At 38.2% G+C, this 25,815-nt stretch overlaps 1 protein-coding gene across 5 annotated transcripts in view; it reads left to right on the top strand.

Moving 5' to 3' along the window:
• NEDD4 (NEDD4 E3 ubiquitin protein ligase) overlaps positions 1 to 25,815 on the top strand; it is a 155,162-nt gene that overhangs the window by 101,767 nt on the left and 27,580 nt on the right. For 2 of the 5 annotated variants that reach the window (XM_082617086.1, XM_082617090.1), the window contains 13 exons: positions 1,193 to 1,243; positions 2,698 to 2,759; positions 5,271 to 5,373; positions 10,298 to 10,464; positions 12,356 to 12,473; positions 12,565 to 12,732; positions 16,383 to 16,448; positions 19,323 to 19,442; positions 20,678 to 20,881; positions 22,100 to 22,180; positions 22,407 to 22,461; positions 22,558 to 22,616; positions 24,001 to 24,066. In XM_082617086.1, the coding sequence (XP_082473212.1) occupies positions 1,193 to 1,243; positions 2,698 to 2,759; positions 5,271 to 5,373; positions 10,298 to 10,464; positions 12,356 to 12,473; positions 12,565 to 12,732; positions 16,383 to 16,448; positions 19,323 to 19,442; positions 20,678 to 20,881; positions 22,100 to 22,180; positions 22,407 to 22,461; positions 22,558 to 22,616; positions 24,001 to 24,066 (1,320 nt within the window). The remainder of the gene's footprint in view (positions 1 to 1,192; positions 1,244 to 2,697; positions 2,760 to 5,270; positions 5,374 to 10,297; positions 10,465 to 12,355; positions 12,474 to 12,564; positions 12,733 to 16,382; positions 16,449 to 19,322; positions 19,443 to 20,677; positions 20,882 to 22,099; positions 22,181 to 22,406; positions 22,462 to 22,557; positions 22,617 to 24,000; positions 24,067 to 25,815) is intronic. The other 3 variants (XM_082617088.1, XM_082617087.1, XM_082617089.1) reach the window with 3 other exon arrangements.

The following is a 25,815-nucleotide window of genomic DNA, read 5'->3' as shown; positions in this document are numbered from 1 at the left end:
CCCGGGTCTCAGCCTTGGACCGGGCCCCGCCTCTGCGCGTAGGTCGCCGGAGGGCGTCCGTTCTTCACTCAGACAGGACGGGTTTAAAGGAGCCGCAGGTTCTGGCTCACTCAGGCCGAGGGGAGGGAGGGGCACGCAGTGCGGGGCGGGCCTGCGGCTGCAGAGGCCGGCGTGGCGTTGCACCAGCCCGAGGCGCTCCGTGCGCTTTCCCGGGGAAGCCGTCCCTGGGTCCCGGGACCCTGGCAGTGGCGGGCTGCACAGGCTCCCTGGAAAGGGGGGTAGACAGTGACCTGTGCTCGCACACAGGCCTTGTGGCGCCGGCAGCAGCAGCCCCAGCGTCCCACGCCCGTCTCCAGGGTCCGCGCTTTTAGCCGTGGCTCGCGCCCGTCTCTGGAGCTCCTTTAAGCAGCGCTCTTAATGCCCTCTCCTCGCGCACCAAGAAACAAAAGGGAAGAAAAAGTCTCTTGCCTCTTCGGCAGGTCCAGACTTTTTCCCCGGACTCCCTCCGGGCCAGCCGTGGCGCACTAGACCCCTCAGACTGTGTTCACGCCGCCAACCCCAGTCCTCTCCCTGCGCTCCGACCGAAGCCCGAGCCTCAGCTCCCAGCCCCACCTGCCCCGGCGGCTGAGCAGACAAGCCTCTCGGGCTGATGTGTGCCTGAGGGCACCGATCCTCTGTGCGGGAATCTCTCCGCTTTGCCCTCCACACCCCTGTTGCTGTGCTCTCCTCCGCTACTCCGAGGCTTTCCCCCTCCGCCACCCGCAGTCTCCGCCCGCGAAGGGGCTTCTAGTGTGTGGAAACCTTTCCTTCTTCACGGCTCCCTCCCACTGGTGCAGGTCCCGTCCCTATCCTTTTGTCTCTGTTTATTCTTTTTTCTTTTGCCCTACCCAGGTATGTGGGGAGTTTCTTGCCTTTTGGGGGGTCTGAGGTCTTCTGTCAGCGTTCAGTAGGTGTTCTGTAGGAGTTGTTCCACGTGTAGATGAATTTCTGATGTATCTGTGGGGAGGAAGGTGATCTCCGCGTCTTACTCTTCGGCCATCTTCCTGCCTTCCTCCTCCATTGATTTTTTCATTGATATTTCATAGGGTTAAACAAACAAAAAAAAACTTCGATGTGAATGATGACAATAGCTCATCAAAGTTTTCCAAAAAGATCAAGCATATTACTAATGTCATTTTTTCTTCTTTTGTAGACAAGAGATGATTTCCTAGGTCAAGTGGATGTTCCTCTTTATCCATTACCGGTTAGTATAGATGTCCATGATTTTACTTTTTATGTTTATTCTTTTTATTTTAATAAATACTTACAGATACACAATATAGTAAATGTAAATATTTGATTTGTAAAGTGTATACTGCTATTATTTCTTGAGCATATTATTTTCTGAAAACTCATCTCAGTTTTCCATTTTATTTTCAAAATTCCCGTACATGAACCCCAGTAAGAAATAGAGAGCCACTGAAGTTGGTTGACGTCATGAAAGCATTGTTTGAGGAAGATCAGTTTGGAAATATTCTACTGAATAACTAGAATGGGGAGAGCTTAGTCTCACCAAAAGAAACTAAGATCAATTACAACAATATGGGCATGAAACTGAACCTGGACCAAGCATATAGCAACAGAAGAAAACAGACAGATGTAGGAAACATTTCATAACATAACATTACTGGATCGGGTTTTTAACATGGAGGTCCAGTTGAAAAAAATAAAATTAAGCAAAAAGTAAAGATAATACAAGTTGAACTTGCAAGATAAGGGTGGTATCTCAAGTAGAAAACAGGAGGAAAGCCATTTTTTTTGAGATATGATAAATTTATTTTTGGCCATATCGCATATCAGTAGTAAACAAGAAAAATGAAAGCTTAAAGTGGGCAGCTGACAGAGATATAAAAATAAGTTGTGTAAGGAAAAGGGTCTGGAAGGATTGAGAGCTATCATTGGTAAGGTAACTGCAGAATCTCTGAGAAGAATGGGCTGTCCAAACGAGAGGGATGAGAGCATTGAAGGCTAAAACATTGAACGTTCATCAATGTGGGTCTGTCAGAGGAGAAAGAGAAGACAGACCAGGAGAAATCGGAAAAGAACGAAGTAAAATGATGTCATGAGAATTTAAGAGTTTCAAGACTGAATGGGTAGTTAACAATGCAAAGTGCAGCAGAGAAGTAAAGGAGAATAAAAACAAAGGGCTGCTGAACTTGATAAGAAAGAGAAGTAATACTTCTTTATCAGTCTTTTCAGATGTTTATTGTCTCTCTGTAGTCTTTAGACATTGCAAGCTTTTGATAATGAATTTAATCCAGTCTTATTTTCCAAGCTGCTTACTTTTTTGTTCTCCTAGAACTGTCTCTATGATCTAACCACGCCAGCCTGCTGACATCGTTCATATTCCATATTTCTTTTGGGGCGCAAGCATACTAACCATTCTCTACTGTTTTTCCACTTTTACCCTCCCTTTGTCTTCACGACACACCTGCTCAGCTAGTTTTATACTGAGTTGTGATGCCAGGTGCAATTCCTACAGTGCAGGAAAGTGAAAGTGCTGTCAAATTACCAACTGTTACCGTTTAATAAGCTAAAGCTACTTTTTTCCCACCTCTAACTTCAATTATGCCTTAGGTCATAGTTAATGAATATTCTTGAAAAGTATATATTTTTGGTGTTACAGATGTATCTTGAAAACCCACTGTTTTATTCTAGACAGAAAATCCAAGAATGGAGAGACCATATACATTTAAGGATTTTGTTCTTCACCCAAGAAGGTCAGTAAATATAAAATAATAACATATGAAAAAATTTTTTAATCTCTTTATATCTTACAGTAGCCTCTTTGGAAATTCAGTTTCAACCTTTGTAAATAAGCTACATATAAATATTAGTTTTTAAAAGCTTTATTGCTATTTCTGATTAAAAAGTAGTATAGGCACAGTGCAAAAATTCTGAAAATACAGAAAAGTGATCATACCCCTTTGGGAAAGACTTGTCTCCCTTATATTTATCATACTATGAGAATGAAATTTGTCATTAGTTTATATGTATTTTATATCTTACAGTATATGTAATTTTGTCATACTGTGCTTTTAAAAATCACAAACATCAATTCATGTAAAAAAAACATCCAGGGAATTCCCTGGTGGTCCAGTGGTTGGGACTCAGCACTTTCACTGCCATGGCCCTGGTTCAGTCCCTGGTCCGTGAAGTAAGATCCTGCAAGCTGTATAGCACAGCCAAAAAAAAAAAAAAAAATCCAACTTGATACACACAAAACCATTTTCAGGGATATATAACTACATTTAGCATACTTTCATTTAAAAAAAGATACTTCAGAAAACTCAAATATTTAGAGAAAATAACATGAGCAAAACTATAATTTACAACCCAATAGCCTGTTCATAATTCCATTTTCCTAAACTGAATTACTTTATTTTTGTCAAAATTTTTAAGTTTAAGCTGTAAATAAAACTCCTTTTGATCTTCTGAACCACAGAATCAAGTAAAATCTAGTGAAGTTGTGTATGTGGCTTTACTGTCAGAAAGGGCAGAGTAAAGCAGAGGAAGGAAATCTGTGAAAGCAACACTATATGTTTTGTTTTTAAAACTAGAAAATTCAGTTGAAAAATATAGTATGGGAACTTAATAAAATTTTTGATAAAAATATTTTATATTTTTAATCAAAATTTTTAAGCATTCATTGTAATATAAATTATTAAAATAAAGGGGACAGTGCTTTCTGACTGTGTTCATATTTACCGTTTATAAGAGAAACCACATATTTAATTTCTCTAGAAGTCTTGCAATATGTCTCTTTTCTTCCTTTAATTTTGGACTGACTGTGACATCTGTATATCAAGAATAACTAAATATTTCTTTCTTCTCTTATTTGGTTGCTCTAGTAACCTGCTTTTCAATTTGTCAAATGCTTTCCAGTATCTTTATCTTCAAAACACATCTTCTGTCTGCACTGGGTATTACTGCAAGTGCAGAAAGAGCTTTATCCAACTACATTCTTAGATTTTTTTGAGCATCACTAAGCCCAAACCCACAGGCATATTATCTAGTTGGAAAAACATAATAAAACCTATCATTGTGGAGAAACTCTCCTATAAAATATTATCTGAGTAAGTTTTCTGTATCCATCTTTTATAACAAGTCAGAGTGTTCACATCCCCTTAACTATGGAGACACAAGTCACGTTAGTGGCCTGGGAAATAAGCATCAGGGGTTTTATTGACCACTCAGGGAAGGTACACTTTCCAAATCCATGAGAACTGTGTAGAGATGAACAACTAAAAAGCTTAAGGGAGGCATTGGAGGTGGGGTGGGGTAGGGGAGTATCTCTTGAAGACAGGATAAAAGATTAGGACTTTTATGTCATATTACATAACTGAAATCTATAAAAAAAAAATACCCCCAAAACCTATACAGAAAGCTATGACAAGCAAGGATTTCTTAAGTAAACAGGATGCTAGATTTGGTGGGGGCAGTAGACAGTTAGGTCTTCAGTTAGAAGCTTAAGAAAGACAGGTTTTAAAATCCTTAAATGTTACTACACTGGGCAGCAGCCCTTAACTTAGACAACTCATTATTCAAAGAGGTGATACAAGATACAGTATGAAAACAGAAGAGGTAAATTAACGTATGACAGATTGAAACAGCTATCAAAGACACTAGGTTTCAGGCAGTTATCCATCCTTGCTCTCCACTTTTCTGTCATCTTATACAACATGACTAGATTATTATCCCTAAAGCACATCTCTGAGGATGACTTTCCCTATTCCCAAAATTCTAAGCAAGATAAAATCTAAAAGTTCTCTTATTTCACATGGATCTCATCAGCTGGACCATTTCCACTCCCTTTATGTATCCTGTAATTCAGCCAATCTCAGATACTGCCATTTCCTTAACTGCACCCCAGGTTTCCCATCTATTTCCTTGTTTTTGCTCTCTTCTCTACTCATATGCCTTTCCCTTCACTGCCACAGATCAAAATCCTCCCCAGTCTTCTAGCCCCAACTCAAATGCCAACTTCTCTTTCAAATTCTCTCTGATCTTTCACTTAAACTTCCATAGTTCCTTATGTATCTCATAACAATTATTTATTTATGGATGTTCCTTTTTCTCCACCATCTATTCCTTTTCCTAAATATCTTCTGCACTGGAACTTGTCTTTGAATCTCCTCTAGTAGCTAGTAGATGTTCAGTAAACTCTTATTAAATGAGTGCTTTTCTTCTTAGTATTAAAATTTTGTGAATTATTATTTTCTTTTCTACAGTCACAAATCAAGAGTTAAAGGTTATCTGAGATTAAAAATGACTTACTTACCTAAAACCAGTGGCTCAGAAGAAGATAACACAGAACAGGCTGAGGAATTAGAGGTGAGATTTTATAAATATGTGGTTAAACTAAAAAGAAAATATCTTATTTCTTATTTTACTATACTCCAAAGAAAAAATAACTATTCAAATGGAGTTAATGTATGAAATAAAAATTACTTCCCTGTACATTTGTTTATTTTACCCAAGAATTTGTTAAACATTTCTTTCCGCTAAGGATATTTCTGTAGAATGAATGGCCATTACTGATGATATTCTTAAGGGTTAGGGAATAGAGATTGTAATGTTTATAAATGAAAGCATTTGTTGTAATTAAGTCATTAACTGTTTCTAGTTTTTCAGAGTTTTCTAAAACAATGTCATGTTCCCCCTCCATTAAAGTAAGAACACAATTTAGTATTTGTAAGTTAAATATGTGGAATACTTGAGGAGGCTCTACTAATTAGGAAGTCTTCTATGAAATATAATTCCTGTTACTTTTCCTATCATGCTTGGGGTGGGAGTAGGCGGGAGGGCTCATAGAAAAGGAGGAGACTAAGAGAGAGACTGAGAGAGAGAGAAGGAGAGAATATAAGTCATTTAATAAAAAGCCACATTTATGGGGGGCCAGAAGAATTTAACAATCTTCACGGATGACAGGATAAGTGGAAGTCCAGTCAAGGATTTGGGCAGAACCACCTGCCTTTGGGGTGCGTGAAGAAGAGGCAGAGAGTATTCTATTCCAATTCTTGGAATAGAGTTGGACAGGGATTTGGAGCCTGGAATCTTAGTTGCAAGTTGAGTGACCATGTGAGTCTCTGACCTTCTCTGCACCTCAGGTTCTTCCTTTACAGAGTGACAGGGTTGTACCAGATGACCTCTGAGGTTTCTTCCAGCACAAAAATTCATGATCTGAAAAGGGAACAAAAACATTTGCCCCTTGGGGTTCCCATTGAAGGAACCTTATCATCAAAAGATAGCACCTTATTCTACCACATTGACTGAAAGCACCCAGTGTGCTGGCATCAGTCTTCTCTGGAGGGTTTTGTTTGTGTGGCTTCCTCAACAGTCATGCCTCTTTGATTAAGGTCTGCTGAAGTCTCCAGAACTGTAAGGCTGAGGGACCCTTCCCCAGTGCTGGGCTCTGCTTCACACACCCAAACGTCTTGAGAAAGAAAGTTCAAGAACAAGTAGTGCTTTTGCAACAAAGCTTTCTGGGAATTTTTTATTTGCACTAATGAGACTTTAGTTTGTTGGGGAATTCATAATAACAGAAAGAAAGAACTATTTTTCTTTAAATCATAGACTGTAGTTAGCCCTTACTCTGGCAATCAAACAACTTGGTATCCTCTCAAGTCTAATTCCCTTATTTGATGACCTTGTTTTTCATTTTAGTTTTTCTCTGATTTGTCATATAACAGTCTTTTTTTTTAATTTAGAAATTTATTGAGTAGAATTTTCTGTACCTGGCATTTTGGTGCACAGGGAAACCTGAATAATGGAATTCTGTTTGAAATGAAGGATGTCTGCTGTAAAGAAAGAAAATTCTTTATTTAGTAACTTAAAAAATTTTTAACAGCATTTCATTATTTGGTAACCTGCTCCAAGTTTTGCCCACACACACATATCACAGGTACCTTATTCACAGTTCAGTTTCTGTGGGTAGAGCTGCTTCACTTCATTTTGTGGTCTCATGTCTCAATGTTTGAATTCCCTCAGAATGCACCTTATAATTTCAGTAGATGTAAGCATGTAGGAGTTTATTTATGAAAGGCCCTAGGAATTCAAACACATGAATCTGTGCTTATTTATCTTCTGTGTAGCTAATGACCAGAGAAGTCTTGTCTTTGACATTTAGTTTGTGACTGAATATATAAAATCCTACCATTTAAAGAAAACAATTGTAATTTTCAGAAGAGGCTCACTCTTAGGCAGTGTATACCCTAGTACAATAAAGTGTGGCTATAATAGATAATTGTGTAATATTTGATTTTTGCATCCCTTGTAACTTTAGGTTTAGTTGTATGTATTTTACACAATTACCATATAATATAATGTTTGTTGTACCTCTAAATGCTTTCTTTCTGGACTTTGACTCCGTTAAATTGTGTGCAGTTGCATATTAGCTTTGAGGTTAGTAATAAAGTAATATACATTGATACTTAGAAAATTATTTTGTGAAGAATATTAGCTGATACATGTTTAATAGGGAGGCATTCTCTACAGAAAATGAAAACTCATTCTTTCTAAACAATGTTCAAATATGTAACTGTACTTCCTCCTGGAACTGAAACAGGTTTTTTAAAAATAAGCCCTTATTTAGTTTTTTTCCCCTTCACCAGTTTACTTGGGTAACGTAAATTCAATATGTAGACCTTTAAGAGAGAAATCTTTAAGAAGATTTTAAAGAAATATTTTTGGTACCATTTTCCAAGCTCTGAATATTTTCATAATCCTTCACAGCAGAAATGAGGACCCTTTTATTAATAAATTTTATTAATCTGAAGAAAAATAATCAGTGACCATATTTTTTTAATTAGTCTTTTTTTTTTTTTTTTTTTTTTTTTGCGATATGCGGGCCTCTCACTGTTGTGGCCTCTCCCGTTGCGGAGCACAGGCTCTGGACGCACAGGCTCAGCGGCCATGGCTCATGGGCCTAGCCGCTCCACGGCATATGGGATCTTCCCAGACCGGGGCACGAACCCGTGTCCCCTGCATCGGCAGGCGGGCTCTCAACCACTGCGCCACCAGGGAAGCCCTAATTAGTCTTTTTTTTCAAGAGAGTGAAATATAAAATTTCAACTCTAACACTTTTGAAATTGAGACCAGAGAAGTAAAATGTGATTTAATATGTACAAGACAAATTTTTAGATATATAGATCTTATATCATGATCATTTAAAGGAAAGGAAAGGAGAGAGAGAAGGAAGGTAAACATAGATGGAGAGAAAAAGTAAGGGGTTAGAGGGAAGGGAGAGAAAATGGAGTTTGGGCAATAAAAAGAAAGAAAAGAAATTAACGAGATATCAGTTCCCATAGAAGAAGGTATAAAGAAGAAAATAGGCTAAGAAAGAAAAGGAGTCTGTTTTACTTCCCATCCAGATTCCTTTTCCCAGAATAATTCTGTCTGTCTTCCTCTCTCCTACCCCTCACCTTCCTTTCTGCCTCAGTCTCTAACCTTCCCACTGGAGCTAGCCAGAAGAGACCAACCTTGCTGCAGAAACCCCTATCCTTTTCTCCCAGAAAACATTTCTATTCTTCCCAGCTCTTCTTCTTGACCCTTCCTCTTCAGAACCCACCTTCCAACATAGAAGAATTCTCTTCCATCTTCTAAGCCGTCAACTGGCTGGGACACAACAGTCCTGCAGTGCTAGATCCCCAATGTCTAGAACAAAAGGCTCTCTCTATATTACGGAAATGATTTTTTTACCTATTATTATGGTACCAAATATGTTCCCCAGCTTGCCTTTTTTTTTTTTAACTTCAATTTAGTAGTTTTTGCCATGTACAAATTTGGGGGGTTGTAATCAAATCACTCAATCTCTTTGATGCCTTCCAGGTTTGATGTCATACTTAATGGCTCCTCCACCCTTAGAATATTTTTTTTTAATATCCCCAGGCTTGCTCTAATACATTTCGGTTTTACTTTTTAACATTTTAAATATTGCTCAATCTGTAACATTCTGGTTATAAGGTATGAGGTAAAAACCCAGAAAAATTTTTTCTTTTTTTCTAAGTAATTTGCCTATCTTCCCACAAATTTGAAATGTCTTTGTCATATACTAAATTCCTATAAATTTGATTCTTTCTGAGTTTTCCAATTCTATTCATTATGTGGTTTGTGGTATGTTTTATCTGATAAAGTTAATCTTCACTCTTCTTTTTTGGAACTGTGCTGATTATTCTTGCTTGTTTTTATTTCTATTTGAACTTGAAAATTGCCTTGTCTTGTTATTTTCAAAAAAATCCATAATGTAGTTCTATTGGAATCCTGGCAACTTTATAAATTAACTTGGGGAGAATTGACACCTTTCTGAGATTAAAGCTTCCTAGCCAAGATCACATTACGTCTCTTCATTCATTCAGGTCTTCTTTTGTGTCCCTTTAGGAGAATTTTTAAGTTTTCATCACTAGTGTGTTTATGCTTCCTAACCATGTTGATGTTTAGCAGAACCTTTTACTGACTGCCTTTTCTGTTATGAGGTTTCTTGTATAAAAGCATGTCACTAACCCTCACTATCCTTTTCAAATAATTCCTTACTCTATAACTACTCTAGCTAAGGGTTTTTGTATGCTTGCCCCTTGCTAGTCTCAGAGGAAAATTCCAATGCCTTCCTAGCATATAAATAAAACAAAACAAAACTTTCTTTCTTTGACTGTTTTATGACCTGACCAAAATGCCTTTCCATGGTCCAGAGGAGAAAGAGAAAAGTCAGACCAGAGAATCATCATGTCTTTTCCATCATTCAATTATTTCTAAATCATTTGCCCTTCTCTATCATGCCTCTACGTATTTGACCTTCATCCAGTGATTTTTTTTTTCAGGTTTCAGAGAGTTGTTTATTTCCACCATAAACAGGGTGCTTTCTCTGTGGGAGAGACAATGCCCAATAAGACATGATCCCTGCTTATAAGTTAGAGAATAGAGTAAGGTTAAACTATGCTTTTCAATTTCTTAGTGCCTTCCAGTGCTGTTTGTTTATTTGAAAGTTTTCTGTGTCCTTTTTCTCCTATTAGACATGTTTTAAATTTTTTCAAAAAAATTTTTTTTCAAGCAAAATTTAAATGTTATCATTTTGCAAAAAAAACATCTTCATTATCATAAGATATTCCTATTATGGTCTTAAAAGTTGACAATGTGCTAATTCTGTCTTTGCATAGTTTCTGGAACTGGGTGTGCTAAATCTCTTTTAAAACTTCCTCTAGCATAATTTATAAGGTTAAAAAAAATTAAGCACACACTTAATTCTTACCATTCTGTTTTTCAGCCTGGCTGGGTGGTTTTGGACCAACCAGATGCTGCTTGCCATTTGCAGCAGCAACAAGAACCTTCCCCTCTACCTCCAGGATGGGAAGAGAGGCAGGATATTCTTGGAAGGACCTACTATGTAAACCATGAATCTAGAAGAACACAGTGGAAAAGACCAACCCTTCAGTATGTGATGACTTTCATGTTTGTAATCTGAATACTTTTGGACCACTAGTTTTCATTTTGAAGTCATGGCTCAAATGGCTCAAATGGATTCATAATAGTGTGGGGATCCAAAAACTGCAAGAATGCTAGGATTTTTATGGCCCAGGGCTTTAAAAATGCTATCATGGATGCTTCTTTTTTTAAATGATTTGATAGTATTAAAAAGTATTTGAGTCACAAATACCACCCTTCTAATTGCTTCTTTATTTTAATGAATTGCCAATTATTTCTGTTTTTAATTATAGCCACAAAAGAAACGTTTTTCTCTTGAGATTAATTTAGAAAATCTTGGAGATCTTTTTGTAGTTTGTTACTAAAGTATAATGAGATGTTAATTTCTACAGTACAGTATTTTTAAAGTGTAAATTATTTATAAAATTGAAAGGACTCAATAATAAGGTCTTTTTTTAAACACCCATTTGCCAATCTGGTCAATGTATACATAATTTCCAATGTACCCAAATCAAGGACATAATGGCCTTTGAGGTATTCTGATTTATGTTTCCTCAGTGACATTTTTCTTTTATTATCATCAGACTGTACGTTTGTAAATAACATTTATAAATTCTTCCATTATTCATGTTTATGATCAAATATCCTTCCTTATAACCTTATGAAGTCTTTCTTTAGTTTTCTACTTTTTGACATGGACATAAAATTTTTCTTATTTGTCCCTTAATGTTCTAATCTTTGGCTTTGGTATTTTGTATCTGATATAGTCCAAGCACTTTCATAGGTATTTTCCCTTCTCACATCCTTCCAAAGCAAATTAATGATCCAAGTTCTTCGTGTCACAGAGGCATTGATCTCTGTAGAATGGCGTACAGATTGCAAGACTGAAAGCACGATAAATTTCTGCAACCTCCTCCTGTTGTATACCTCAGTATTATGGCAAGCCTGACTTGAGCAGAATCACATTTTTTTCACTGTGGTTGATGTTGTTTTCAGCCAGCAAAACTCAACTATTTAGGAGGGAAAAAGTGTGAGGCATTCCCTTAGGACCACTTTGTTTTCTCCAGCAACAGTGCAGTAAGAACTGGTCTTCTGACTATCGTGGGCTTATCTGGCATTAAATAAATGAACAATAATTTTGTTATTAAGTATCTATACAAAATTCTAGATCTTATGGTCTGGCTATAGTAAACACAACTAGCTAGAACAGTATAACTAAGAAATGACTGGGGAGTGGGTGTTCAGTCTGATTAACCGTACCCTTCCTTGATTCAGACACGCCTTTACTACTTTCCTTTTTCAGAAGCGGTCCATTACTGTATATGATCAAAAGCAGATAGATACCATTTAATCTGTACTCTATCAAGTTTTTAATTATAGTGTCCTTACACTGTCTTTCCTTCTGCCCTCTGCGTTCCTACATGGGAAATCTACTCTTGGCTAAAGATCAGTTCTGGAAAATGTTACTGTCTGATTCATGAAGATGTATGTGTAACTCTTAAAGCTTCTGTTTTATGAACTTTCTGGAGCTACTTTAGATTTTACTCTTGTAAGAACATGGTGAAATAATAATATAATGAAATTATTTATGAAACTCTCAGGTATTCATTCATTCAACAAATACTTTTTGAGTGCCCATACATGGGAGACATTATCCTAGGCACAGTGATGAATGAAAATATTAGGCACATTACACATTTTCACAAAAACTTTAACTCCATAAGGTACTCTTGCAGGTACCGTTGTGCCTAGGACTTAATCTATGCATTTTGAAGCAGCCTTTGGCCCAGAACAATAAATTCTGATCTAATATAGGTTTTTTTTTAATGAAAACAGAATTTTTGACTGTCACTTTAACTCTCTTCAGACGTGGGTGATGGCTTTTACATTTCTAATACAGGGACAACCTAACAGATGCTGAGAATGGTAATATTCAACTGCAAGCCCAGCGTGCATTCACCACCAGGCGGCAGATATCTGAGGAAACAGAAAGTGTTGACAGCCGAGAGTCTTCCGAGGTAGAAATCATTTTCTCGTTCTTGTTGATAGACATATGTTACAGCAGTAGATTAAGGTATGTGTGGCTTAAGCTTATTCTGTTCATTTTAGAACTGGGAAGTTATAAGAGAAGATGAAGCCACCATGTACAGCCATCAGGCCTTCCCCTCATCTCCACCATCAAATAACTTGGATGTCCAGACTCATCTTGCAGAAGAATTGAATGCCAGACTCACTGTTTATGGAAATTCAGCCACTGGCCAGCCAGTATCCAGCTCAGTAAGATGGTCTTAGATTTTGTTGGAGCTTCAGGATTTTGTATTATATATTATTCCATTCAGTGTCTAAAGACTGAATGTTATCTTTTTTCCTCCAGTTTTACTGAGATACAGTTGATATAACACATTGTATTAGTTTAAGATGTACACCATAATGATTTTATATATATGTTGCAAAATTATAATGACAATAAGTTTAATTACTATCCAACACTTCACAGGTTTGGTTTTTTTTTTCTTGTGATGAGAAAAAAATTGTCTTAAGTTACACATAATACTGTGTTAGGGACTTTGGTACTTTACAGCATGGCCGTTTTCAAATACCCCCACTAATAGTATGAAGCAGAGTCATGGAAAATCCAAATGGTCATTGGAGTCTAAATGTCCATTATATAAATCAGTGCCCTCCAGCCAAAGGCTGCCAGGAACACACCTATAATTGAACAAGTTGGGTTTATTACTCATTTCAGCAAGGGGAAAACACACCACGAGTGTCTCAGTAGCAGTAGGTTAGGAAAGACTTAAAGGATTGGGGCTCATGTTAGTCAATTTTAAGGAGGGTTTAAGGAAGCAGGACTTTGCTCTGCATTGGATGCTGTCAGGAAACAGATTATTCTGTGATTGGGTATCTCAAATCTTATCTGTCACGAGACTAAAGCTATATTTAGCAAAAAAGCAGCAGTCACTTATATCTGCCAGGATAGGGAGATAATTGGTATTTTGTGGCTTGTACAGTGTTCACATTTTCCTGTGCTTAGGCATGATTACAAAGTAGTGTTGATTTTGTCTTGATGATGCTGATGAGTGCCAGGGTGGGTCCTGGGTGTTTAGGGTTACTTTTCACCTTCTCAGTTATACCACACGTCCCCAACACACATGTGAATAAGAGCTGATGTACTTTGACTAAACAAGAAGATAGATGACCTTCTCACTCCAGCAACTGCTTGAAAAATTGCTGTCTGTGGGGTCCAGATGCAAATATTCCAACATACACTGCCCTGATGAGGTCCTTGTGGCTAGCTCTCTAATCTTATCAAGGGAGACCTTTCAGTGGAAGACAAAGAGGCATCTGAGGATGCTGTGGTCATTTCCAGTTGGAATTCCTTGCTTTTCATTCAGTTAGTAAATATGGAGGGCTGACTGCATGCAGGTTATATGCTGGTTAAAGTATCTTCAGAATACAGCCCACCTATCTGTTTAAGTATTGCCTATGGCTGCTTTCACACTAGATTGACATAGTTGAGTAGTTGTAGCAGAGACCGTTTGGCCCACAAAAAATATTTCCTATCTGGACCTTAACAGAAAAAGTTTGCTGGGCTTCCCTGGTGGCGCAGTGGTTGAGGGTCCGCCTGCCGATGCAGGGGACACGGGTTCGTGCCCCGGTCCGGGAAGATCCCACATGCCGCGGAGCGGCTGGGCCCGTGGGCCATGGCCGCTGAGCCTGTGCGTCTGGAGCCTGAGCTCCACAACAGGAGAGGCCACAGCAGTGAGAGGCCCGTGTACGGAAAAAAAAAAAAAAAAAAAGTTTGCTGACTTCTGTTCTAGCACCTCCCTTAAGAAGCTTCAATGTAGACAGTTCTGTGTAAACGCCTGTGTGAATATCCAAGAGCAGGTCTGCCTGCCTGCTCCCTTCCCCTCCTTTCTTCCATCCGTCTAGTCTATCTTCCATTCATTTCATTTTATTTTTTGGTCAAAGGAGTGGGAAAGGTCAAAGACTTAAAGGATAAGCTATATTGATTTGCTGGTGATAAATCACATAAGATCCTATTCCCTTTCTTCCTGTTATTATTATTTTTTTAAATTATAAAACAGGGAGATCAGCTTGGTGCTTTATAACCACCTAGAGGGGTGGGATAGGGAGGGTAGGAGGGAGACTCAAGAGGGAGGAGATATGGGGATATGTGTATATGTATAGCTGATTCACTTTGTTATAAAGCAGAAACTAACACACCATTGTAGAGCAGTTATACTCCGATAAAGATGGTAAAAAAAAAAAAAAGTAAAAGGTGGCATCCATACAATGAAATACCATGCAGCCATTGAAAAGAATGAAGTGTCATTGAATGTATATGTTGTATGGAACAATCCCTAAGAGATATTGTTCAGTGGAAAACACCAAGGTACCGAATGGTGTGTTTGGTACATTACCATTTATAAAATTCTTTACATGACAGAGAATAAATATGTGTATCATATTTCTTGAAAACTAAACTTGGTAATGTTACTCAGCTCTGAAAAGAGGAACAGGGTAAACAGGGCATATATCTTTTGTACCTTTTGAATTTCATACCATGTGCATATTAATTCAAAAAAAATTAATTTATTATTTTTAAAGTATTATATGGTCATGGTTAAAAATTGAAACAGTACTGAAGTCTATAAAGTAAAAATTGAATCTTCCATTTTACCTCTAACATGTGCTCCCTCAATTGCCATTAATGGTTTGGCATATGTAGTTTTAAACATTTTCTACATATTCATAAACATGCATGCACAGACATATTTGTATATCATTTTTTTAACCTGAGATCATCTTGTACGCACTTTCTGGTAACTTACTTTTTTTACATACTGTATCATAGACATGGGACCATTTCAGTAAATATAGATGTGCTCTTTTTAAAACCAACAACAACAAAATAATCAAACATCATTCCCTTGTGCAAGTAACCCTTAAGCTATTTCTCCAGTCTCCTTTGATGGACTTTAGATTGTTTACAGTTCTTTGTTATTGTAAACAATCATACAGAGGCTCTTCTGACTTAATTTATACATATATTATAAATTTTAATGTCATTAAGTAACAGAACTAAAATATTTCAGATGGCAACAACAGCGTGCATATAAAAGCACAAGGAAAGAAAAATTATGCGAGTTCCAGGAAACAAGTAATCTGGAATGTCCAGAGGGTGGGTTGTGAGATTGGAGGGCTGCAGCCAGCAGGAAGAACCAGGTCAGAAGCTCACTAACATTGTGTTCTGTGCTGTAGATTTTATCCTAGTGAGTGTAAGTCATTGAAGGGCTCGGAGTGAGAGAATGATGTGATGAAATCTGCGCTGCAGAACGCTCTCTGGCTGCAGCGCGGGGTATGGAGAGTAGATTTAAGCAACTTGCAGCAAGCACATCTGTTAGGATGTTGCCACAGTAATAGCCAAGGTGGTAAATGATGAAAACTTGAAGTTTAAAAAAAAAGTGTAAGGGAAATGTATTTGAGAGCTAGTAAAGAAATAGAATGCATAGGATCTGGTAACTGGCCCGGCTGTAAGGGACAGGAGAGGGAGAAATCGGGGGCTGACCGATGTCTGCCTAGGGCAGCTGCTGGCCTCCCTTGCTGCCCACTGAGACGAGGAATACCTGCAAAGGAACAGGTTTGAGTGGGTGTGGACAGGGAAAAGCTGAATCCAGTTTTGGACACAATAAAGGGTTCTCTGTTAGACCTTCAAGAGAAAGTGTCCAGGAGACAGTCTAGGACTCGAGGGACAAGTGTGAGCTGGAAGTTGGAAGGCATCAGCGGGGGTGGCGTGGTGTTGAGTGAGGCTGAGAGTGGGTGGGGTGCCCCATCATACCCATCCTGCTACCTTATCTGCCATTCAAAGACAAAGCAGAGACCTAAGGTTATTATCGTTCTTTTTTTTTTCTTTCTTTTATAAGAATCATTCCAGCAGAAGAGGCAGCTTACAAGCCTATACTTTTGAGGAACAGCCTACACTTCCTGTGGTGAGTTTTAGCCTCTCCCCTCAATCCTTAATGAAAATATAAGACGCAGCAACTTTTTTTTTGGAACGCTGAACATGAACGTTTGATCCAGCACAGCATCTGGGCTCTGGGGGATGAGGTTGAGGGAGGGGAAATGGGATAGGTAGGCCCTTTAAAGACAAAACCTGGAGAACTGTCTCTCCCATCATGAGAAAGCCAAGTCCCCATGTGCTGGTGGGTAGCGTCTGGGCTTGGCAGGTGAAGCCCTGTGTGGGCTGGAGGTGTTGCATACAGATCGAGACTGTGGTCTCCAGTGGCCTCTGCTCTGTGCCTGGCCCGTGGCATCTTGCGACTGTTTCCGCCCCGTGCATGAAGCTGCGTCAGGGGCCGGTCCCTCAGGCAGGTGTGCCCTGGCGTCGGCAGGCTTGGCGGCCAGGATGGACTTCATCAGCCCGCTGAGGAGCCGTCCGCTGCTTCCTCAGTAGCATCTCCAGCCATGACGTGGACTGGAGCTTAGACCTAACAACGTCATGGCCTCCATCCTCTTTCTGACTCAACTATCATTGCTTTGAGTTTGTCTCTTCCTCAGATGGTCCCCGCTTGTTTTCTAAACCAAATGTAAACACCCAGGCTCCTGGCCCTTTCAGCCTCCCTTCCCTCTTAGCCACCCACAGACACACCCACACACACCCCGCCCCCACCACCTTCCCTTCTGTCTGGGCTCTTTCTTTCAAATAGCCTGTTTCCCTGTCCTAATTCTCTCCCCATTCTGGGTCTGTGAGTGTTCCAGTTCCCCACCTGGACTGGCCGCCTCACTTTTTTCCCACCAACCATTTGTGATTTTGAATGGCAGTCTGTATATTAATACTGAAACGTGGGGATTGTTTTTGCTTTCACGGGAGTTCCAGCAAAGGAATGCACAGGCCCAGAAGTCCTCGACCTAGGAGCGGCTCATCTGTCTATAAAGGTGGCCCTGCATCAAGAGAGGGACATGGACCTTGTGCTGAGGAAGGAAGGGGTACCCACCTGTGCAGTTGGTCCAGTCACCACTGACCATCAGCAACAGGGTGGATGCCACGGCAAGACTGCCCTCCCCAGCCTTCCTCTCACTTACTACCCCGTGTCTGGCCACCTCCACTCGCCTGGAGCCACTTAAGGAGATCCCTGTTATTTCTCCCCCCTCGCTTCAACATTTCCTTTATGCATTGAAACTGGTGAATTTCTGATTGACTGACAGGCACTCATCTGAGAAACTATTTTAAGCCATAGAATCTAGAGATGATTTACATTTTATGTACTGGAAAAGCTATTTCCGTGCCTTTTTCTTCTCAATACATTGATTAGAGGTCTGTTTTGTTCGGTTGCTTGTTTACAGCTTTCTTAAGGTATAATTACATGCCATAAAATCCACCCATTTTTAAGTACACAAATAAATGAGTTTTAGTAAATTTATGCAGTTGTGCAAATATCACCACAGTCAAGTTTGAGATTCTCCCATCGCCACAAAAAGTTTTCTTAATCCTAATACCTACTCTCAGCCCCAGGTGAACACTCATCTGCTTTGGTTGCTAGTTTTGCCTTTTCTAGAAATTTCATATAAGTGGAATTATACAGCATGCCGTCTTATGTATCTGGCCTCTTTCACTTCATGTGATGTTTTTGAGGTTTATCCATGTTGTTACATGTCTCAGTAGCTCATGATATTCCATCATGTAGATGTGTCTACTACATCCCATTTATCTACTCACCAGCTGTAGGACATTTGTAAAGTTGGGCAAATTTGAATTCCATTATTTTGTAGACTCACAGCTCATCATAACTGTCAGCAATGTACAATTACCCCCGTACATCTACAGAACAGTATATCTAGTGAACAGACTAGTGTGATAGTTTTTTATATGTAAGACACATTAGGGAACCAGGCCAAACCATGAAGAGTCTAATCTCTAAGACAAAAGGGGTACTTCCCTGGCAGTCCAGTGGTTAAGACTCCGCATTTCCAATGCAGGGGGTGCAGATTTGATCCCTGGTCGGGGAGCTAAGATCCCACATGCCACACGGCCAAAAAATTTTTAAAAATTAAAGCTCATGAAAAAAAAAAAAGGCAAAAGGAAGGCCAGACCTGGACTATTTTAAGTAAACCTGGAAAACTAGACCTCTTTTGTTCATTAGTAATACACTACAATAATCAGCATGTCCCCAGCCCTCACAGAAAGAAAGCAGGGGTAACTTTTGACTTGGCACATATGGGTGATCATATCTGTAGTTTGACTACCTGGGTTCAAATCTCAGCTCCATACTAGCAATGTTATCTGGTAGGAAATTGCTTCTATTTTCTAGCTTCAGTTTCATCCTTAAGTAAAATGGGCCAGTAATGTTAATTATCTCATTAAGATTTGTGTGGAGGTTAAATGGCGTGATCTGTGTTAAAGCACTTAGTGTGTGGTTGTTACTACTCTCGTGATTTTTAGTGTTGTTATCATTCTCATCATTATTATCTGTTCTACTGGAGTTTTTTTTTAAGTGAAATGCTGTACACTTTAAAATATGATTTAAAACATGATTGATTTAAAACATGATTCATTTTAAGGAGAGCTAGCAGGGGAACTTCCCTGGTGGTCCAGTGGTTAAGGCTTCGCCTTCTAATGCAAGGGGTGCAGGTTCGACCTCTGGTGGGGGAGCTAAGATTCCACATGCCTCACAGCAAAATACCAAAACATGAAACAGAAGCAATATTGTAACAAATTCAATAAAGACTCTAAAAATGGTCCACATCAAAAAAAAAATCTTTAAAAAAATAAAAATAAAGAGAGCTAGCAGTGAAAAAGGGATATGGTCATTTTAAAAAGGATACTTTCTTATTAATATTTAATTCTTCTGTTATTCTTCACTTAGGTCTTGCCTACTTCATCTGGATTACCACCAGGTTGGGAAGAAAAACAAGATGAAAGAGGAAGATCATATTACGTGGATCATAATTGCAGAACTACTACCTGGATAAAGCCCACTGTACAGGTACCCTGCAATCTATCCATTAATGTGTTTTCTTACATAATTTGAACCATCATATTTCTATGGAAGCTATTATGTCACTTTGTAGTATATGCTGGATGCTTCTAATTATTTTCTGATATTGGTGCTAATTGTCTGCCATTTCCGGCAGATCTCTAATATACATGAATCACCACTTGTTATTATGTAAAACAAGTCCAATTGGGAATAGGAGGACAAAGTAAATGATCTGGTCCACTGGGTAATTGTGTAATTTGAATGGTTAATATCATTATTTTGCTAAAAGATAATCTTAATGATTAGTATCTATCAAAGAACTTTGTCATGATGACACTTTGTCCTTGGCAACAGTGAGTGCCTTTTGTAATATTTCCTTGTAAGCATTTAGGAAAATATTTTGTCTTATCACCATGTCTCTTATTGAGAAATTTTTTAAAACTGAAAAGTACAGAGAATAAGATAGTAAATACCGATTTTCTTAACTCCCTGAATTTACCGCCATTAACAAATCACCATATATGTTTCTAGACATTTTCTTTTTTAAAATAAAATCTTACAGATAAAACTAAATTCCTTTTAGCCAAGCACTTGACCCCACTACCCAGAGGGAACTACCATCGTGAGCTTGTTGGGGATTCTTCCTGCCTATTTTATGTACTTAATAGAGAGCTAAACAATGCAAAATGTTATTTATGTCCATGTGTCAAGTTTTGCAAAGATGTGTTATATAATTCTAAATATTTTTTTGCTCACCATTGTTTTAAAACCCTATCATGTTGTTTTATATATAAATCCAGTGTATTTCTTTTAACTACTGCTTTATATTTCATCACATGAATATATTACATTTCAGGTATGCATTTCTGTAGTATATGTTTGTCATTCATTTTGTCTTCCCAGCATTTGAACTCACTTTGTGTGTATGGGAAATTCCCACTCTATATGAGTCTTCTGGGTGAGCAAAGACAACCTTCTCCACTTGGCACTGAAGCTTCCCTTGCAACTAGGGCTAACAGACTGACGGTTAACCAGCGTTCTTACTGCTCAAGAATCAGCTGAGAAATTATAAATTATTTTAAAAACAAACTTTGACACAACACTGTATTGGAAAAATGAGCTTCCAATCTTTAGGCCTATTTATAATTGTGTGTGCTGTTTGCAGGTTAAGTTACCTTTTTAACCACAGCTGTTTGTGTGTTCTCTATAAACACTGCAACACGATTGAATTAACGTGCTAGGCCACAGTGGAGACCAGTCAGCTACCATCAAGCCAGGGTTCTTCTGCAGGCCCTCACCCACAGGCCCCCATGAGTGACGCAGCACAGCAGATGACCCAGGCATCTGAAGTGGAGCAAGGATTCCTTCCCAAAGGCTGGGAAGTCCGGCATGCACCAAACGGGAGGCCTTTCTTCATTGACCACAACACCAAAACCACCACCTGGGTAACTTCAGTGCTCTCCAGTTTAAATTTACAACAACAATAGTCTCTCATGTGTAGTTCTTGATAATCTTTAATTATACATTAATATACACTACATTTCCTAGTGCTCATTTAGAAATATGTTGAATTCTTAATAGGATTATTTCTATTCAATATGTTTATGCCTATTTTTAATATTTAGGGGGATTGTCATGGAGATACATTTACTTCCTGTTTGCAGTTCTGGGGGTTTTTTGTTTTTTTATTTGTTTGTCTTTGTGTGTGTGTGTGTGTTTGGTCACACTGTGCAACTTGTGGGATCTTAGTTCCCCAACCAGGGATCGAACCCACGCCCCCTGCAGTGGAAGTGTGGAGTCCTAACCGTTGGACTGCCAGGGAATTACCATGTTTGCAGTTTTTAGCTCACTAGCCATGAATACTAAGGAAGATATTTAGTCATAATCCTTTCCCTTTATATGAAGCTTATAGTTCCAAAGTACTTTTGAATCCATATCTCATAGTACCCAAAAAAACTTATGAGACTAGGTAGAATAGGTATTTTTATGTTAAGATAAGGCTTAAAGTTGTTGAGCAGTTGATTCACCACTAATTGAAAAATTACTGAAAATCAGCAGCAGATGAAGAGATTTTGATTAATAAATTTGTTGAAAACACCAATATACCTAAATAAAACTAAAATTATACAATAAATTATTTAAGAAAATAATATTAAAATTATAATATACATCAATAAATCAAAATAAATTAAATTTTGTTCTTTCTTTCAACAATTTGAATTGCCTTTAATAACCTTTTTGTGCTTACCTTCCTATCTTTCAAAAATATTAATAAATTAACACCTTAGCAGCTAGGTGCCTAGAAGCATGTTCAGGGCCTCAGAAGTAACATGTGCTCCAGTTTTATGTCCCACTCTTACACCAGTTTTTATTTAGAGAAGAGCCCCAAGCAGTGACACAATCCATAAAGAGTGGGCAAGATACTCCGAATGGTTTCTGTGAAAGAGGTAGTGAGTTAATACTGATCCTCCTCTGAGATCTGAGAACTGAATATTGTAGTCTGTGAGTGATAGATTTTAGATGAGAACCTATTATTTCATAGAGTAAGCAAAAGAAATAAAAGTGATATCCATTGATATTAGAAAACATAATAACAGATTGACTTTCATGATTTTAAAGCTTGTGTGTGTGTATTGTTTTCTTTATTTACTCTACCAAAAAAGGAAGATCCAAGACTGAAAATTCCAGCTCATGTGAGAGGAAAGACATCACTTGATTCATCCAATGACCTGGGGCCTTTACCTGTAAGTTTCTAGAACTGCTACCCATCTAACTTGGCTATCTCAAACATTTGTATTTTGGAATACAGTAGTTCTTTAACAACTATAATTAATATTATTGTTGAAGTGTTGATGTCTTCTACTAAGAGTGGAATATGCAAATTAAATCAACCATATAACCAAATCTATTTCTCTGCCCATACATCGAAAACCGTTTCCTAACATAATTGAAATATATTCTTCATTATAGCCAGGATGGGAAGAAAGAACTCACACCGATGGAAGAATCTTCTACATAAATCACAGTATGTGCAATGTGATTATTTTCATTACATTATCTTTTGCAGTATCGAATTTTGTGCGTGAGGATGGAGAACATCTTTTTTTCTCTCTTTCTTCAGATATAAAAAGAACGCAATGGGAAGATCCTCGGTTGCAGAATGTAGCAATAACTGGACCAGTAAGTTTCTTTGTATCAGGATCCTCTGATGGGGTTGTCCCCTTACCTGTCTCTTCAAGGGTGTTTGATCAAGGACATAGCACTAAAGGTATTGAGAGGAAAGCACATTTGCAGATCTCCCCTCTCCCCACCGCCCATACACCAGATCTCAATTATTTGAAAAGAACATATAAAGTCATTATCCTTACTCTGCACAGCAACCTTGTGAGACCAGTGAGCCAGATAGTCAAATACTAAGGCAGTGGTCTGCCGTGCTCAGGCTGGTACTTGTCTGAAGAAGAAGGCTGGCAATCCTCAGCAGATCAAAGGAGCCAAGAGTGTATCTGGTGAGGAAGCAGAGAGCACCCTATCAACTCAGGGTCATGACTTGGACTTTTTAGTTGAAATCACTGTAAATACCGGTATATAAGACGTACTCACATTTAAGTACAATTATTACCATGTATGATGTTTACACTACTCTTGAGTCAGATTAACGATAGGAAAATCATTTTCCTCTTTTATATAGCTTCTTTTTCCAACTTTAGTTTTTCAGATTTTTTTTTTAAGACATGAGCCTACATTCTTTCTTTTTTTTTTTTTTAATTTTTATTTATTTATTTATTTATGGCTGTATTGGGTCTTCGTTTCTGTGTGAGGGCTTTCTCTAGTTGCGGCAAGCGGGGGCCGCTCCTCATCGCGGTGCACGGGCCTCTCACCATCACGGCCTCTCTTGTTGCGGAGCACAGGCTCCAGACGCGCAGGCTCAGTAATTGTGGCTCACGGGGCCAGCCGCTCCGCGGCATGTGGGATCTTCCCAGACCAGGGCTCGAACCCATGTCCCCTGCATCGGCAGGCAGACCCTCAACCACTGCACCACCAGGGAAGCCCTAGTTTTTCAGATTTTAACTGTTTGCTAATTCACAAAAATAAGTAAAATTGAAGATACAGTTCTTGTAGATTACTCTTCTGACTCATGTTTAGTCTTTTAAAGTAATGGATAAAAAAGGCAACTCCTCAGAGTTCAAGCAAAAAGTATATTTTTCAAATTGCTCCTTTAAGGAAGAAATCCCTTTGAAAGCCTCTTTAGAAATGGAAATTTTCATTTCTAATATTTCTCTACTTGGAAGACATTTCCTGTTTCTGGCCTGTTGCATTTCAAGAGTATTGCCTGATGAAAATTACAGCCATAAGAATTGCTGAATACAATTTTATCTTAAACAGAGAAATTAAAATTTTTTTAATTGTATATATGGTTTTTCTTTGAATTAAACTCTTCTTTTCAAATATTCTCTTTTAATGCCTTTAACTTATGTTCATCAAATACCCAGAGGGGAGTTTTTAAAATTGTTCCAGAATGAAACAACTTAAACCTTCTTTATTTTTCCAAAATTTTCAACTCAAGGCAGTGCCCTACTCCAGGGATTACAAAAGAAAGTATGAGTTCTTCCGAAGAAAGTTGAAGAAGCAGGTTAGTGATACTTAAAACGAGTTCTTAGGAGTGATTGTCATATAGACTGAAAGCATGGGAAATGCATTTTAAAAAGTAACAATTTATTCTATATATTAACAACTTTGAATAGTTTCTTTTAGGGAAAGGATGTGTATTTTTTGAGTACCTGTAATATATGATTAGAGACCACAGTTATTTTATGTCTTTATTTTTCAATATACCTTGTAATATAGAAAAATAGTATTAGAAGTGTGCTTTTAAAGAGCTCTAACCTGGTTTCCTCGTGGGTTTGTGGGGTTTGGGTTTTGTAGAAACTAAGCAAGAGTAGCTCAGGAGATTATCCCCAGGCCTGGACTTAATTGTGTAGGAGGACTCTCTGGATTCCTTTTCTGCTTTGACTATTGTTTTCCAGTGTTAGTCATTCATTATTTACAGCTTCAAATATAATATATCTCTGCATAATTTGACAGTACAGCTGTGGTTGGAGCAGTCCTCTTATTGCTTATCTCCTTCTGCTTATCAGAAATGTTCACTACTCTCTCTTCCATCACCACAAATTCATTATGTTTGGAACTAAACTCATCCGCCCATCTATTTCATTTCTGTTGGTGATGACTATTTTTTTTTAGTAATTTTTTTTAACTGATTGAAAGATTCTTTAAATTCCATAGTGCTTTAGTTTTCAAAGGTTTCACACACACGATTTCATGTAACTCCATAATAACCCTTCCCCCCCAACTCTGTATTGCCCCTCCGCCCTTCCCTCTCCCCCTGGTAGCCACTAATTTGTTCTCTATATCTGTGAAGGTGATGACCATGTTTTAATGCCTAGTCTAACTTGCTCGTGCTTTTCCCCTTGCCCTGCAGTTTAGGAGTACTGCCACTAGGTGGCTATATTGGGTTACACTTACTTGCCTTCCAAGCCTGAAGCCTGCTTTTCCAGATTCAAGATGGTGGGTCTGCTTCCACAGATTTTCTCATCCTAAATTTAACAAAAAAAATGAAATATGATAGTTTTTTAGTGCAGATATTTTATGCCTGAATAAAGCCCTAAAATGTCATCAATGTTTTAAACTCATTTTCAATAATAATTTTATGTTAAAATCACTCTGGAAATTTGTTTTCTACTTCTTAAAATTATTTGGGATTTTAAATCTATTTTGAGTTACTTGTCTGGTAAATATTTTCATTCTCAATGACAATGTACTGGTGGAATAGAAGCACTAGCTTCTCCATTTGCCAGTCTGAACACTTATAAGCATGTTACAGTATCTAATGGTTGATGAGGCAACAGGTCACATAACACAAAAACCATAATGAAAGCAGTAATATTTATTGAGCTTTCACTACATACCAGGCATTTTTCTTAACAAGTTACATGTATTATCTACGTGTAATCTCTACAATAACTCTATAAGGAAGGGACTATTATTATCACATTTTAGATTGAGGAAACTGAGGCTCAGAGAAATTAGGCAGTGTGATCAAGTTCCATGGTTATTAGTGGCAAAGCCAGAAACAAAGTGGTCTAGCGCCAGAGTCCATGCTCTTAAGCCACCTGACATATCAGATTGGTGATTAAGAGAAGAAATTACCCAGAATGCAACAAAGATACATAAAAAGATTAAAATTATGAAAGAAAGCTTAAGAAGCATGAAGCTGCTCCAGAAAGAGAGACTGGAGAGCCTGAGAAAGAGGCTGAGAATCTGAATCCTCAGTTTAACAAAATTTCCCAAGCAGGATTTAAAAAATAAAATCCCTATCTGG

The sequence above is a fragment of the Mesoplodon mirus genome (assembly GCF_964341445.2).
Source record: "Mesoplodon mirus genome assembly, chromosome: 4".
Classification (NCBI taxonomy): Eukaryota; Metazoa; Chordata; class Mammalia; order Artiodactyla; family Ziphiidae; genus Mesoplodon; species Mesoplodon mirus.
The sequence above is the reverse complement of the archived record's forward strand: the minus strand, read 5'-3'. Positions and strand labels throughout refer to the sequence as shown.